Source organism: Mobula birostris, chromosome 3 (genome assembly GCF_030028105.1).
Source record: "Mobula birostris isolate sMobBir1 chromosome 3, sMobBir1.hap1, whole genome shotgun sequence".
NCBI lineage: Eukaryota > Metazoa > Chordata > Chondrichthyes > Myliobatiformes > Myliobatidae > Mobula > Mobula birostris.
Window position 1 is genome coordinate 106,443,880 of NC_092372.1, and position 15,450 is coordinate 106,459,329.

The 15,450-nt window shown below is 40.5% G+C and overlaps 1 protein-coding gene across 5 annotated transcripts in view; it reads right to left on the bottom strand.

Annotated features, from left to right (window-relative positions):
- ndst3 (N-deacetylase/N-sulfotransferase (heparan glucosaminyl) 3) overlaps window positions 1–15,450 on the bottom strand; it is a 726,179-nt gene that overhangs the window by 32,744 nt on the left and 677,985 nt on the right. For all 5 annotated transcript variants that reach the window (XM_072253177.1, XM_072253181.1, XM_072253180.1 and 2 more), the window contains one exon: window positions 2,655–2,837. In XM_072253177.1, coding sequence (XP_072109278.1) covers window positions 2,655–2,837 — 183 coding nt within the window. The remainder of the gene's footprint in view (window positions 1–2,654; window positions 2,838–15,450) is intronic.

Here is a 15,450-nt window from a genome sequence, read left to right on the forward strand (position 1 = left end):
GTGGTAGGGAAGCTGCAAGACATCGAACTGTAAGACCCTACAGAGGACAGTAAAAACTAGGGTCTCCCTCCTCCCTATTTGTGACACTCACTGGAGGTTTTGTCTACGAAGGGCCTGAAGCACTATTGGGGATCCCTACCACCCATCCCACAATCTCTTTGACCCACTGCCATCAAAAAGGAGGTACAGGAGCATCAGAACTGGCAGTGCCTGACTGGGTAACAGCTTCTTCCCCCAGGCTGTGAGATCAATGAATACCTTCCCACCACTGAGGTCACGTCACTAGGGCAAAAAAGCTGCTTACTCTTTACTCTATTGTCTACTGTTCACCTAAGCCATGTACTTCACATACATTTTGATTTATATTTTATTAACTTATTTGTGATAAGATTTTGTTTTATGCGCTGTGTGCGATATATATATATTATGGTGCACTGTGGTCTTGAGGAATGTTGCATATAAGTACAGGGAGATGACAATAAACAAACTTGTATATCATCATGAACTACATAAATTTATTCCATTTATCTATGAATGTAATTGGTGGAAACAGGTACAAAAGTACAAATAAACTCATTTTGGGCTTTTAGCTGGGTATAGGTATTGACTATAACTGACATTTCGATGACAAACTTGAATCGATACCTGTACCTGGCTTGAAACCTGAAAAGAGATTCATCATATACACCAGGAAAGCACTCAGAGGAGAATTATATCATTTTTAGAAGATGCATGGTATCACCAGTGGCACAGTAGTTAGTGTTGCTCCTTCACCTCCAACAACCCTGTTATAAGCAGAGGTTGGATATGCTGGATTGTTCTCACTGGAGTGCAGGATGCTTTATGAGTGACTTCATGGAGCTTTAGAAAATCATCAGGAGCACAGACAGGGTAGTCTTTTTCCTGGAGTAGAGAAGTCCAAAACGAGGTTTAACGTGAGAGGAGAAAGATTTAAAGGAGATCTGAGGAGAGACTTTTTCACACACAGAGGATGGTGGAACAAACTACCAGAGGAGCTTGTAGAAGCATGTACATTCACAGCATTTAGGTAGCATTTGCACATGCACATCAAAAGGCAAGAAATAAAGGTATATGGACCAAATTCAAGAAAATGGAATTAAGTTAGATGAGTATCTCCTTCAGCATTGCTAAGTTGGGCCAAATGGACAGTGGGCATACTGCATGACTCTATAACACAGGTTCAGTTATGACCTGAGTGGAGTTTGCATGCTCTCTCCCTGGCACTGTGAGTTTCCTCCAGATACTCCTGATGTTTCTCAAATGCCAAAAACATGGTGATACTTTAATTAGCTGCTGTAAGTTCTGTATTAGTGTGGATTAGTGAAAGAAAGAAATAAAGAAGAACTGATGGGCATGTGCATGTGGGGGAATAAACTGTATCGCTACAAACAGGACTAATGGGATTTTTCTCCTGGAAGCCAACGTGGAACTAACAGCCAAACAGCATCCTTCTTTGTCCACTAACCCAAAACATTCAGGCTGGCACGAGGAAATCTGCAGATGCTGGAAATTCAAGCAACACACACAAAATGCTGGTGGAACGCAGCAGGCCAGGCAGCATCCATAGGAAGAGGCACAGCTGACGTTTCAGGCCAAGACCCTTCGTCATGACTCCCGACCCTGACGAAAGGTCTTGGCCTGAAACATCGACTGTGCTTCTACATTCAGGCTGGACAAGTTTTACTGTACTTAAAAGAGAGAGAACAAAAATAGTGTGTGAATATGGGGAATGAAGCTTTGAGAGCCAACACACAGTAAATGGGTCTCATGGCCTCATTCTGTTAAATTACTCGATAATTACAGCCCACCAGAAAGGAAGAAAATCAGTGTGCGGAATGATTGGAATCATTTTAAGCTGATCAACATTAACAAAAAAATATATATGTCTTTGAATTTGAAACACATAACTGTACTCCCCCCCCCCCCCCACCCTTTCCCACTCTGGTTCATGGACAGAAAACTCAAATTCCGTTTCAAACAAGCATCTGACAATAATCATGTCCACAAAAGTGTTGGCAAACCTTTCACGGGGAAATTGCAGTGTTGTTTAAGGTCCATGTCTAAAACATTTTTCTGTTTGGTTTTTCAGCATCTGCAGATTTTCTCTCATTTCTGTTTGTTCCACCAGTTTCCAAAAAAAGGTTTTAGCCATCTGAAGGCTTGACTCAAATATTAACTGAATTAACTCAAAAATTAATCTTAATTTTCAACTACTTCTGACCAGACATAATTGGAATCCAAATTAGCACAGAGAACATTGGCATAACAAATTCTGTGATTGCTCCTAATGAAACACCTGTAAAAATTTATGACTATCCACACTGGGAATGGAACAACTTCACTTCCTCACAAGACGTTTCCATGCAGTCATGGAGGTTGTGCAATGTGAAGAAAGACGTATTGTTTTAAAGATATATCTGGATTTGGAAAGATGATGGGAACACTTTGACAAGGCTAACAATAATTACTTTTCCACTTGTTACTTCCTACTGTTAAAATCAACTTGACACTCAAAAACAAATGGTTACTAGCAAGACAAAGGGTATCTTGGAAGTTCAGCTTCATTTGCACACAAAAACAGGCACAAGACTATTATTATCATGGCATCATTTCAAGAAGGATTGGATCCACACCTGCCACAGTGGTTCCTTTTGCTCAGGAAAGAGCTCAAAGTATTTGTGTGCCAGATGAACAGGAGGCATAGTCTGTAATTTCAGGTTGGTCCAGCAGTGAACAAAATTGGCCAAGTTCACAAAGGTGTAGAGTCCCAGTCGATCATTCCCATAGTTGGATAAGTGCGTCATGAATATGCTGATCTGAAAGGAAATAAAAAGGTCACTCTTAGATCCGACATATTAAATTAAAACCATTTAATCTACCATCTAGATTGAGCAGACTAATGTGTTTATTCTTGCATTATTGCTTTTAAAGGCAGCAACTCATTTTGGATTATGGTTTTAAGAATAAACACTGCCATTGAATACCATCAGCTAAATTCCCATAATCATTGACAAGCTGGTTATCTGTTATATGAACTAACATATCATAACTCGTAAATTTCCCCAGCTACTTTTTGCATTAATGATACTTGACTTCTATGTCATGGCCAGAATTTATTATTAACTGTTAGGGCTGAATTGATTCACTTAATGGCCATTATTAATGAACAAAAGGACAAACTATCTAATTCAGAAACAAAGCAGGGATTTTTGGAAATAAATGCACTAGTCACATCATTATTTGTAAAAGGAATAAAATTGTTGACATTCAAAATGTAACCACTTACATATGGACAAACTAATTTCATGTGGAGTGTGATTACCACCATGTGCACTGGCTGATGAAGGATGAGACATAGGTGTACCACAAGAATTGAGAAGAGATCAGAATGGAAGTGAAAAGAGTCAGTAGGAAAATGAAGAGAGCAGGGTTGGATCAAGCAGTGCTGGAAACTCTGAATGGATCTGCGACTAGAGATTTCTGCTCAGCACCTGCTGCTTCATTGTCCAATATCTTTTTTTAACCCCATCTTTGAAAACTGTGAAATAAAATAGAAAATAATCACCCCTTTTCATGTTCTTTCCCATAGCAGTGTCCAGGAGATTGACCTTTAACTCCTGGGACTCTGAAAAGAAGGAAAGAGTAACATGCTAATAAAATGCCCTCCATATCCCTTTGAAACAAATTATTTAACTGGGAGATATCATGATTAAGGAATTCTTATTGCAAGCACTGGAAAGTTCAGGACATAGATCTCCTGTGACAATGCATCTCCACGAACAACAACAAAATATTATTAATTATTTGCTAATGTACTGTACATAGTTGTTGCTTGTCCTACGAGTCAGACTGCGGATTTTATTTTTAAGATTACCAGCTTTTTGGCAAAGATGACCAGCAGCAGAAAGGTGTGATCCATTGGTGGTGGGACAACAGCTGCTGACATTAGTTGGTAGCTGTGTGATTGTTCTGAAGCTAGGCAGGAGATTTTGGTCTTTGGAATCAGGAAGAGTTCTGCCACCAAGAAGGCTTGTTAGGGAGAGAGTGAATGGATGTTTAAAGAGACAGGCAAATTAAACAACAGCAACTCACACACAAAAAAGTGCTGGAGGAACTCAGCAGGACAAGCAGCATCTATGAAATTAAATAAACAGTCGATATTTGGGCCAAGACCCTTCTTCGGGATTGGAAAGGGAGGGAGAAGATGCTAAAATAAAAAGGTGGTGGTGGGGGGGGGGGGAAGAATCAGGAGAGCTAGAAGTTGATAGGTGAAGCCAGGTGGGTAGGAAAGGTAATGGCTGGAGAAGAAGAAATCTGACAGGAGAGGAGAGTGGAGCATTGGGTAAAGGAAGAGGGAACTGGGGGATGTAGTAAGCATGAGAGAAGATGCAAGAGGCCAGAATGGGGAATGGAAGAAGAGGGGGCGGGAGGGGCAATTTTTTTTTACCAGAAGGAGAAACCAATATCAAATGAATTTGGGAGGTACCCAAATGGAATATGAGGTTTGCTCCTCCATCCTGTGGGTGGCCACATCCTGGCATCAGCGGAGGGCCATGGATTGACACGTCAGAGTAGGAACAAGCATAGAGAGGGAGAGAGGGAGAGGGGAGAAGGGGAGAGGGGGAGAGAGAGAGGGAGTGAGAGGGGGGAGAGAGAGAGGGGGAAAGGGAGAGGGGGATGGGGAGAGAGGGGGAGGGGGAGGGGGAAGGGGGTGGGGGAGAGAGGGGGAGGAGAGAGAGAGAGAGAGAGAGAAATATATATATGGATATGGGGCTCCGATGAGGGATGAAGACCAGCAAATGGGGACTCACGGAGAAATATACAGATAGGGTAGGGGGTTTCAGGAGACGGATGGATAGATTGCTTTTATTTTCTTTCCAAAATGAGGTTTCTCCTGTTTGTTTCCCCAATGCTCCCAGTTGGTTCTGCAAAGGGAGGGGACAGGTTCTGCAAAACTGCCACAGAAAGCTGCTTAACCAAAAGCAGGAATGGAAATTCTATGATACAAGTAAATCAATATTTGTAAAATCAGATCAGATTTTCTGATGGCACATGATCTGATATATAAAAAAAGACAGACGAGCACTGGATAAGCTCTCAGCAATGCCATGAAGTGGAGTTGAGTTTCCAAGCAAAATTGGGGTTGGCAGCAGGTATTTTGTAAAAGGGAGACGTTTTTTTAATATATTCAGAGTTATGGGTGAAAACAACCATCGCTATCAGTAATAAATGTTTCCCTCACTCACAAACAGTTAGTTGACAGTGACCAAAAGCTGCATCTTAGCTAACTTGATAGTACCATGTTACTGAGATACTGCATTGTTGCTCAGGCTGAGGTCATGCCAGTGTTGGAGTTTAGGTTTTCATTGTGTATCAGAATCAGATTTAATACCACCGGCATATGTTGTGAAAATTGTTAACTTTATGGCAGCAATACAATGAAATACATAATAAATAAGTATCTAAAGATCTACATTAAGTATATATATGTCTATTAAATAGTGAAGTTAAAATAAGTAGCACAAAATAACAGCAATACAAGAAGTAGTGAGGTAGTATTCATGGTTCAATGTCCACTTAGAAAACGGACGGCAGAGGGGAAGAAGCTGTTCCTGAATCACTGACTTTCCAGACGGTAACGGTGTGAAGAGGGCATGTCCTGGTGGTGGGGATCCTTAAGGCTGGATGTATACGTAAATGCATGGCAGCTATACAGTGTGCCAGCCAGGACAGCATAAATAAGAAGTTTTGTAAAAAACTGAAATTGCTAAGTATACTGAGTAGTTCATGTAGCATCGGCAATGAAACAAAATGGGTGAACAGCTCTGCTACGAAACAGAAAATGCTGGAATCTCTCAGTGAGTCAGGCAGCACCTTTGAAAAGAGAAAGTGGGTATCTCCTCAGGTTGAAGACCCTTTGTCAGAGATAGCTCTTCAGAACAATGATGATGAAGAACCCATGACTTGAAATCTTAAATCTGTTTCTCTTCTCACAGTTGCTGCCTGACCTGTAGAGAGGTTCCAGTATTTTTCAGATTTCTGACAATTGCATTAAAAAGTTATCAATAGTTTAAAAAGACACAAAGAGGGAACTGTTTTCATCCCACACAGATGTTACCTGTGATGCTGAGTATTTCCTCCACATTCTGTTTAAACCATAAGATACAGGAGCAGAATGAAGCTATTTGGCACATTGCATCTGCGCCACCATTTCAACAAAACTGATCCACTTTCTTCTCCTCCCCAATCTCCTGCCTTCTCCCTCTATCCTTTCATGCCCTGATTAATCAAGAATCTATCAACCTCTGCCTTAAATATACTCAAAGACTTGCCCTCCACAGCCGCCTGTGGCAAAGAATTCCACAGATTCACCACTCTCTGGCTAAAGAAATTCTTCCACATCTCTGCAGGCTTCCAAAATCTGGTAATATTTTACTTCAGTATAAATAATAACTTAGTATTTAAATTGAAAACTATCAGATTAAATGGTTCTGCTTGGGACTATGACCCCCTACTTAGTAGATCCAAGTAGAGCCATTTAATCTGATATCAAGATGCAGGCTTAGGTATCATTTACAGTTAATTCAAATGTCGGAAGCCTGTAAATTGAACTGATCTGTAATATTAATTCATCTCTAAATGTATACATCATAGTATACTTCAAAATATACAACCTATATTTCAGGACGTATAATTTAGATTTCAAAACATACAGCCTGCAATTCAGAATCTATCATCACTGTAATTACAATATGGAAGCACTACCTATGTAAGAAAATACTTTTTAAGCTTTAAGATGACATTGTAACAGGCATTTAAAGATAAGAGATTCCTGTGACTATCTCATCCTTAGTTCAAGTTTAGTATTCTGCCAGAGATGGAGAAGGGAATCAAAAATATAATGGCGCATCAAACTGAACCAGAAATATTACTGCAAAAGCCACTAGAGGGGGCCAAGTGAATTCTAATGGTACAACCTCATTGTTGCAAAGCTCAATTTGTATTAGAAAGCAGTAATTAAACAGTTATTAAATCCTGAAATCAAATTCACACATTAAAACTAGTGAGCTGCGTTTCAGAAACAGAAGGGTTTCTGTAGATGCTGGAACTCAGCAGATCAGTCAGGCTGCACCTATCGAGGGGAATAAACAATTGATGTTTTGGGTTGAGACCCTTCAACAGCACCTTTCAGCTCAACCCCTTATATATTTGCTGATGAGCTGCCACACCACCTGAAGATTTTGCACATAAGAACTCCTGCTTGTGCTGTTGCCATGCCATTGACCTTAGCTTCGGACTTTGACAACACAGTTCAAATAATCAACATTAAGAGCTACACTGGCCCTACCAGGGTTCATAATGTATAGGTAATAACATCAACAGATGCAATTTATATTGCAGAATCTGATTATGTTTGACTGGAGTTCTTTAACAACATTTTCTTCAATCATTCTAAGGGTATTCTATAACAACACACACAATACGCTGGAGGGTCTCAGCTGGTTGGACAGCATCTATTGGGGAAATTAAACAGTCAATGTTTTCTTTTTAATCTCCCTCCACAGATATTACCTGACCTGCTGAATTCTTCCACTGTTTTGTGTGTGTTGCTCAAGATGTCCAGCATCTGCAGGCTCTCTTGTGTGTGCTGTATCAGCTTATTGTTCTACATAAATTGGTTGAAGATCATATTAAGAAGCCAGCCTATCATTCCCACAAATCACTACCTGTTTCTCGTCCAAGATACCTTTTAAAGGATATTTGATTTTCATGTAACCCATCAAATATATATTTTGGTTTATGACCTCAGAACACAAGCATATTTATTTCAGACAAATAGACTTAACTCTTTAATACATTTATATTGTGCATGACACCGCTACTGTTTAAAAATTACTTAACAATATGTGAAATAAATGTTGGCAGAGAACATACATACGTATATAACAAACATAAATACATATACGGTACCATTGTACATAATCTAAAAAAAATTTGACACATCTGGACTATTATCTTTTCTGGACAACTGAATTTTGTTTCTACTCATACTTAAATGCTCTTTCAACTCTCTATATTTTTTGCTGTTACACAGTTGAATAATATATTTTCCAGTAAACTAAGTTAAAAAGAAGACAGGAAATAGAACAAGTGGGTTTAAAAGGACTGTGGGAAACAGGGTCCCAATAATTTTAAAGGGAACACCGGAATGGGACATTTCTGGTGAAACATGGGCATGGATGGCAACTGGGAGCCTAGTGAGGGGATCTGGAGTATGGGAATCAACGTCCCACTGAGTGAAAAGAGAACATGGAAACTGAGGTCCAGTGGGTAGAAGGGAGTGCGGGAAATGTTGCCCTGGAATGTTACAAAGACCAGACCCTGAAACCTGATATATCAGTAGAGCAATCCAGCCCTAAGATTTCAGCATGGCTCCATGAATGAGAGTGATATTAACAAAACTCATTCTTGAAGAAGAGTCCAGACTCAGTGGCCACTTCATTAGGTACACCTCATTAATGCAAATATCTAATCAGCCAATCATGTGGCAGCAACTCAATGCATAAAAGCATGCGGACATGGTCAAGAGGTTCAGTTGCTGTTCAAACCAAACATCAGAATGGAGAAGAAATGTGATCAAAGTGACTTTGATCATGGAATTACTGATGGTGCCAGACAGGGTGGTTTGAGTATCTCAGAAACTGCTGAACTTCTGAGATTTTCATGCACAACAGTCTCCAGGGTTTATAGAGAACGGTGCAAAAACAAAAACAAAAATCCAGTGAATGGCAGTTCTGTGGGTGAAAATGCCTTGTTGAGGAGAGAATTCAGAGATAAACGGTCAGACTGGTTCAAACTGACAGGAAGGCGACATTAACTCAAATAACGACACGTTACGACAGTGGTGTACAGACAATCATTTCTGAATGCACAACATGTTGATGGGCTACAGCAGCAGAAAACCACAAACATATACTCAGTGGCTATTTTATTAGACACAGGTGGCACCTAATAAAGTGGCCACAGAGTGCATTTCTCTGCCAATAGATGCTTACTTTATGCCAAAGCATCACTGCACAATCTGTCACCTGAAAATATCTGGCCCTGTAAATCATGAACTGATGCACATTTTCAGAATTTGTAAGAATAATTAAATATCAAGGAACTGCACACAAAACTTCAGGAGCAGCCCAGTCTGAGTATTAGCATATCTAATATTCTCAGATTTTGACAATAATTTTCTGTGTGATTTTAAATAAAAATTCTTACTAAGAATATATTGTATCAATGACCCTGTGGTTTACAATTTCCCTGCAACCTACACTTTCAGAAGGACTATGTAGTTGGAATGACCTTCTCAGTGGGAACGCTACTGTGAGGGAATGAGCAGCAACAAAGAAATGAAGCTGCAGCAATGAATTGGGCTGGGGTGGCGTTTAGGATCAAGGATAAAACAGTAAAAATGGCTACCAAGACATTTTTCTTACTGACATTGTCGTGTGTGAGCAGTCTGTGCATTTGAACAGGGGCCCAAGTCAGCGAAGGAAAAACAGATCTAATGCCAGTAATTAGCTGCATCTCACAACAATGATCAGTCCACAGAGCTGAAAACTATGGAAGTATAATGTAACACACACAAAACTTTGGAGCAATTCAGGCAGCATCTATGAAAATGAATAAACAGTCGACACTTAATGTAATAGTTCAAAGTATTCCATATCTGGAGTGGGGTGGGGGAGCTAGTGATGGCATCAGAGGTTTTTGCTGACCTGGGCAACTTTCAGTTTGTCTATGAAACAGAGTAATTCTCTTCTCATGTCTCTTTTTTCTTTTTCAAGGTGGCTGGGGTCCTGTCAGAGTCTGTGATTTACAGCTGCTGATCAAACTACTATTCTTCACAGGCTGTGGGTTCTCACTCTTGGAGCTCGCTGAGCAGCCTGGTGTTCAAGGTCTCCAGGTGCAGCTTGGAAGGCGTGCACCTTCTAGGTGTGGCCCTGAGGCCGACCCCATTCCTCGCCAGTGTCACTGACTGAAGCATTGCGAGAGATTGAAACATCGACATAGCAGGCAGGCAGAGTGCACTGCTGTCAAAAAAGGCCTCTGCACTCGAGCAATCTTTGTCTCTCTGTCTCGATGGTGAGTGGGAGTCTGTTGTTCCTTTAGTCAGGGGGAATTTGGACAAGGATGACGCAGCAGTTTGTAACATGGAAGTAGCAAGCTGTTTGTCTCCCCTCTTGCTGTGGCAAGAGCGATGCCTCTCTCTCCCTCGTTACTGAGAGAGACTCTGTGAGATGTCTAAGTGTTGGGATGGACTGTAGTTTTTGATGGACTCTAGGTCATGGTCTGTGGGGGCTTTTGTTGAAGCAAGTGAGGGATGGTGGAAGGGTGGAGAACTGATGTGTTGGCTGCAGCTTGTGCATGGAAGGGGGTTCTAACATTTCTGTCATTCACTCTTCGGGTTCTTTTCTCTGTTTTATGAATGCCTGTGAAGAGAAAGGATTTCAGGCTGTATACTGGATACATTCTCTGACAATAAACTGAGCCACTGAACTACTGAACCACTGCTTTCTGCATGACTGCTCTGTATGGATCTTCACAGCTCTGGAGTGTGCCATCACCAACAACAGCAATAACTCTGGAGTTACTACTCTGTATATAATTTGTTCTTCTGAGTACTGTCCGGAGATGAATTAAAATGAAGCCAGGTTTCCTTCAATCCTCTGGCAAAGAAAGATGATAGGCATAAAGTCAGAGCAAATGACAATTTAGAACAAAATAACATTAAGGAACATGCAGATGAAGAAAGACAAATGGCAAGGAGTTGAGGCCAAGCACTGCAGACGGTGAAGCTTAAAACAAGAGAAGAAGCTGCTCTATGGAAAGAGAAATGGTTAATTTTTCAGACTTGCTAAATGTTTACCAGCATTTTCAGCTTTTGTTACAGCAAGTGGGAGGACTGACGTTAGGGCCAAGCACCAGTAAACTGATGGTCATAGACACCACTAGTCTCCATGCCAATTTTTGCACAAGGTTCTGCAAGACTAAAACTTCCTCTGCCAACAGCACAGGAAACATGGAAGAATAGCTGGGCTGCATTTTGCCATTCACTGAGATCATGGCTGATCTGGGTCCAAGTTCCATTTACAAGTTTTTTCGCTGTATCTCTTAATACATTCAGCCAATAAGCTGGAGTTGGGGCAGGGAATATAGAGTCAGAGAGCCATAGAACATAACAGCAGAGATACAGGCCCTTCAGTCTATTTAGTTTGTGCCAAAATATTTATATGCCCTGTACCTTCGACCTGCACCTGCTCCATAGCCCTCCATACCACTCTCATCCATGTCCCTATCCAAATTCCTCTTAAATGTTGAAATCATACCCACATCCACCACTTCCACTTGCAGGTCGTTCTACACTCCCAACACCCTCTGAATGAAGAAGTTCCCCCATCATATTATCATTAAACATTTCACCTTAAACATTAAATAAAACATTCCAACGAGTACAACCCAGTCATCAAACGTTCCTAATATGATAAGTCTTTCATTCCTGGGATCATTTTTGTGAACCTCCTTAGAACCTTGTCCAATGTCAGCATTACATTAGGAGCCCAAGACTGCTCACAAATCTTCAAGTGAGGCCTTATAAAGCTTCAGCATTAAATCCTAGTTTTTATATTCCAGTCCTCTCAAAATGAATGCTAGCATTGCATTTGCCTTCCTTACCATTGACTCAACTTGCAAATTAACCTTCAGGGAATCCAGCACAAGGATTCCAAAGTCCACTTGCAGCTTGGATTTTTGAATTTTCTCCCCATTTAGAAAATAGCCTACCCTTTATTTCTTCTACCAAAGCACATGACCATACAATTCTCGATGCTATTTTACATCTGGTACTTCTTTGCCTGTTCTCCTAATCTGTCCAAGTCCTACTGCAGCTGCCTATTTTCTCAAAACCACCTGCCCCTCTATCTGTCTTTGCATTGTTTGCAAACTACTCCACCATCAGGCTCTTGAACCAAAAGGATAACTTCACTCAATTTCACTTACCCCAACATTAAACTGTTCCCACAACCTATGGACTCACTTCCAAGGACTCTTCTTCTTATGATTTCAATACTTACTGCTTATTTATTATTATCATTATTTTTCTTTTTGTATTTGTACTTTGAAAAGAAACATACTTTGAAACTTGAACTTTTATGATAACTAGATACAAATTATTCCCCTACACAAATCTTTAATTGGCTGGTGGCATAGTGGCATCAATGCTGGACTTCAGGGCGAGAGGTCCCGAGTTCAAATCCAGCTGGCTCCCTTGCATGCTCTTCATCCATGTCTGGGTTGAGTGTCGAGCGACCTTGTAATAAAAAACCTGGGGAGGCATGGGCTCAGCCAGGTTTCAGATGCCCAGGACATGCCGTACGATGAGCATACCAAAAGCTTGTCTTGATGGTGCCCCGATGACTCCACCAGGAGTTAAGGGCGCACACACACACAAATTTTTGTCACCTGCCCTAATTCCCTAATTGGAGATCTAGTATCACACTTGCTCTAGTTGGGACCTCTATTAGGGAAACGTTTCTGAACATATTTGACAAACTCTATCCCAACCAATCCTTTTATAATATAGGAGTCCCAGTCCAAATGTGCAAATTTAAAATCACCTATTATAACAACCTTATGGTTTGTAGAGAGTCTGCAATCCCTCTACAAATTTGCTTCTCTAAATCTCGCGGGCTGTTGGGTAGTCTCAAATATAATCCTGGGTAGGTTAAAGTATAATCCAATTAAAACAGTCATCTCCTTATTCCTCAATTCCGCCCATATAGCCTCATTAGCCAAGCTTTCCAGTCTGTTTTGTTTGATTGCTGCATGACATTCTTCCTGACTAGTAATGCCACCCTCCTCCTTTATTCTTTCCCGCTCTGTCACATCTAAAATAACACAATCCTGGAACATTGAGCTGCCAGTCCTGCCCCTCTTGCAACCAAGTGTCACTAATGATTATAATATCATAATCCAAGTGCTGATCCATGCCCTGAGCTCATCCACCTTTCCTACAATACTCCTTCCATTGAAATAAACACAACTCAGAATACAGACCCACCATGCTCAAACTTTTGATTCCTGTCTTTGTATATAGGCATAGCAACATCTTTCCCCATAACTACAGGAGTATCTGTACATGTGTAAATCTGACAGGAAATGACAGAGTAGTGTCAGTGTGGGGGGAGGGGTGTGTGGTGTGTTAGTGGGTGGAAATGTTGAGATCAGCCTTACTGCTTGTGGAAAGTACTGCTCTTGAGTTACTAATATCCTTGAGTGGGGATATTAGCCCCCCTCCAGTTCAGTGCAGACTGCCCTGTCTGTACAGTTAACACCTTCCCTGGGAGAGAGCCTAACGATCCAAAAATCTGAAGTCCTCCCTCCTGCGCTATCTTCTTAGTCATGTGTTAAACTATATGATCTTCCTGTTTCTGGCCTCACTAGCACGTGGCATGGGTAGCAATCCTGAGATCACAACACAGGAGGTCGCAGGTCCTGTCCTTTAACCTATCACCTAACACCCTGAACTCTCAGTGCAGAACCTTGTCACCCTTCCTACCCATATCATTTGTACTGATGTGGACCATAACCTCTGACTTCTCAACCTCCCACTTAAGAATGTTTCAGAGCTGTGTGTCTTTTGTATAGTAGCACAGTAGATGAGAAAATAAATCTGTCTTAGAAAACAGAATCCATTTCAGACTTCAGTAATGACTGGATGAAGTTGCAGAGACTAGACAGGAACGCTATTGGTAATGTAATATAATGGAAAGGGAAGTTTCAATTCCATGTGAGGGGCAGGTGAGTGAGTCAGTGACAACGTGAGGAATGTTGATAAAAAAAAGGGACTCAGTGACTTAGAGAATATATCGGCAGTTTTAAAAAATTACATTTCACCTACCAGGTTTTTTTAATGTCATAACTCAAAACTCTGGAATATATTGTTTGATTTTTATTTTCAAGGCCATGACTTGATGGTCATTTATCATTTTTGATAAGAAAATTTGAATATATTTTGCTAAATAGTTGCTATCAATTGTTGAACACAAGCTGAGTAAAGCTCAATTATCTCTTAGAAACAAAGGCTACAAGAATTTGCTAAATTAATTCCACTTTTCTTCCACTTCTGTCTCTCTCAGTTACTTGCTCTCGTGCTTAATTCCTTTATATTCATTTTCCCCTTTTGTGTTCTTTGACAGTAATCTTTTGCTTTGCTTCTTTAGCACTAAACTGCACATGAGGTGACCGTAGTGGGCAATTGGGTGAACTTCCACTCTGTCACTGAAGAGAATTCAAAATGATTCACACACAAACACACACTCATACATACACACTCACAGAGGATCGAGTAGTCCACCTGAAAGACACTCCATTTCCCATTTCAAAATTAATTCCCACCATCATGGCTAGAACATTGTGGCTACTTTGTACTCCATCCACTAAATGCACTACACTTACTCTCCAGGGCACCAAATCCCAAATTAACTTCTGTCACTAAAGAGGACAAGGGCAGCAGGCATATGAAAAATCACCATACACCAGTTCTCTTCCAAATCACACACCATCTATGCTTCGTCAGGCTGGATGTACATCTTGTAACTATTTGCCCATAAATGTGAGTTTCTTCACCATGATTGCAGCAAGGTTAAGAAGATAGATCATTACCATTCTAAAGAATAGCTAGGGATGGGCAATAACTCTTGCTGTTACCAGTGATAGCTGCATTCCATTAGTGAAAGCATAGCAAACACACAGAAGGAAGTGTAAAGAAAATATTAAATAGTTTTAACTTGCCATCTACTACAGACTGCTTCTTTCAAAGGCACAAAAGCTTAACATTAAATAATTTGTTAGATTTTCTTAGCAAATCTTAGATCAAATGATGTGTTATAAGCACCCACCCTTTCTCCATGTAGAGACCTTGCCTGGGGGACTTGGAGAAGGACTCTTATTCCTGCTGCCCCCAAATTTACCACTTCAGACTTTTGCTTAATCCAGCAGAGTTCAACATTCATCATGACCACAGCAGAAATTTCAACAGATCCAACATTAAGTTTGCTCAGGGCCCAAGAGTGATAGCACTTCAATTTGCATATATTTATGAAGCTTTCACGTAGGGGCAAAGGGTTGCAAAAACAGCTAGACATGCCACATCAAATACATATTTTTATAACCTAGAGTAATAACTTCAGAAATGATGTAAGTTGCATATATAATGTCAAATATCCTGACAAATATGCTTTCATTTCCAATTATACATAATTCTACATTCATGACTTTGCATGTAGGGCTGTCACTATAGTTCAGAGATAAAACTGAAAAGCTTAAATGCAAGACACAATTAAGGAATGTCATTTTTAAAAATATCTTGAAAATAAC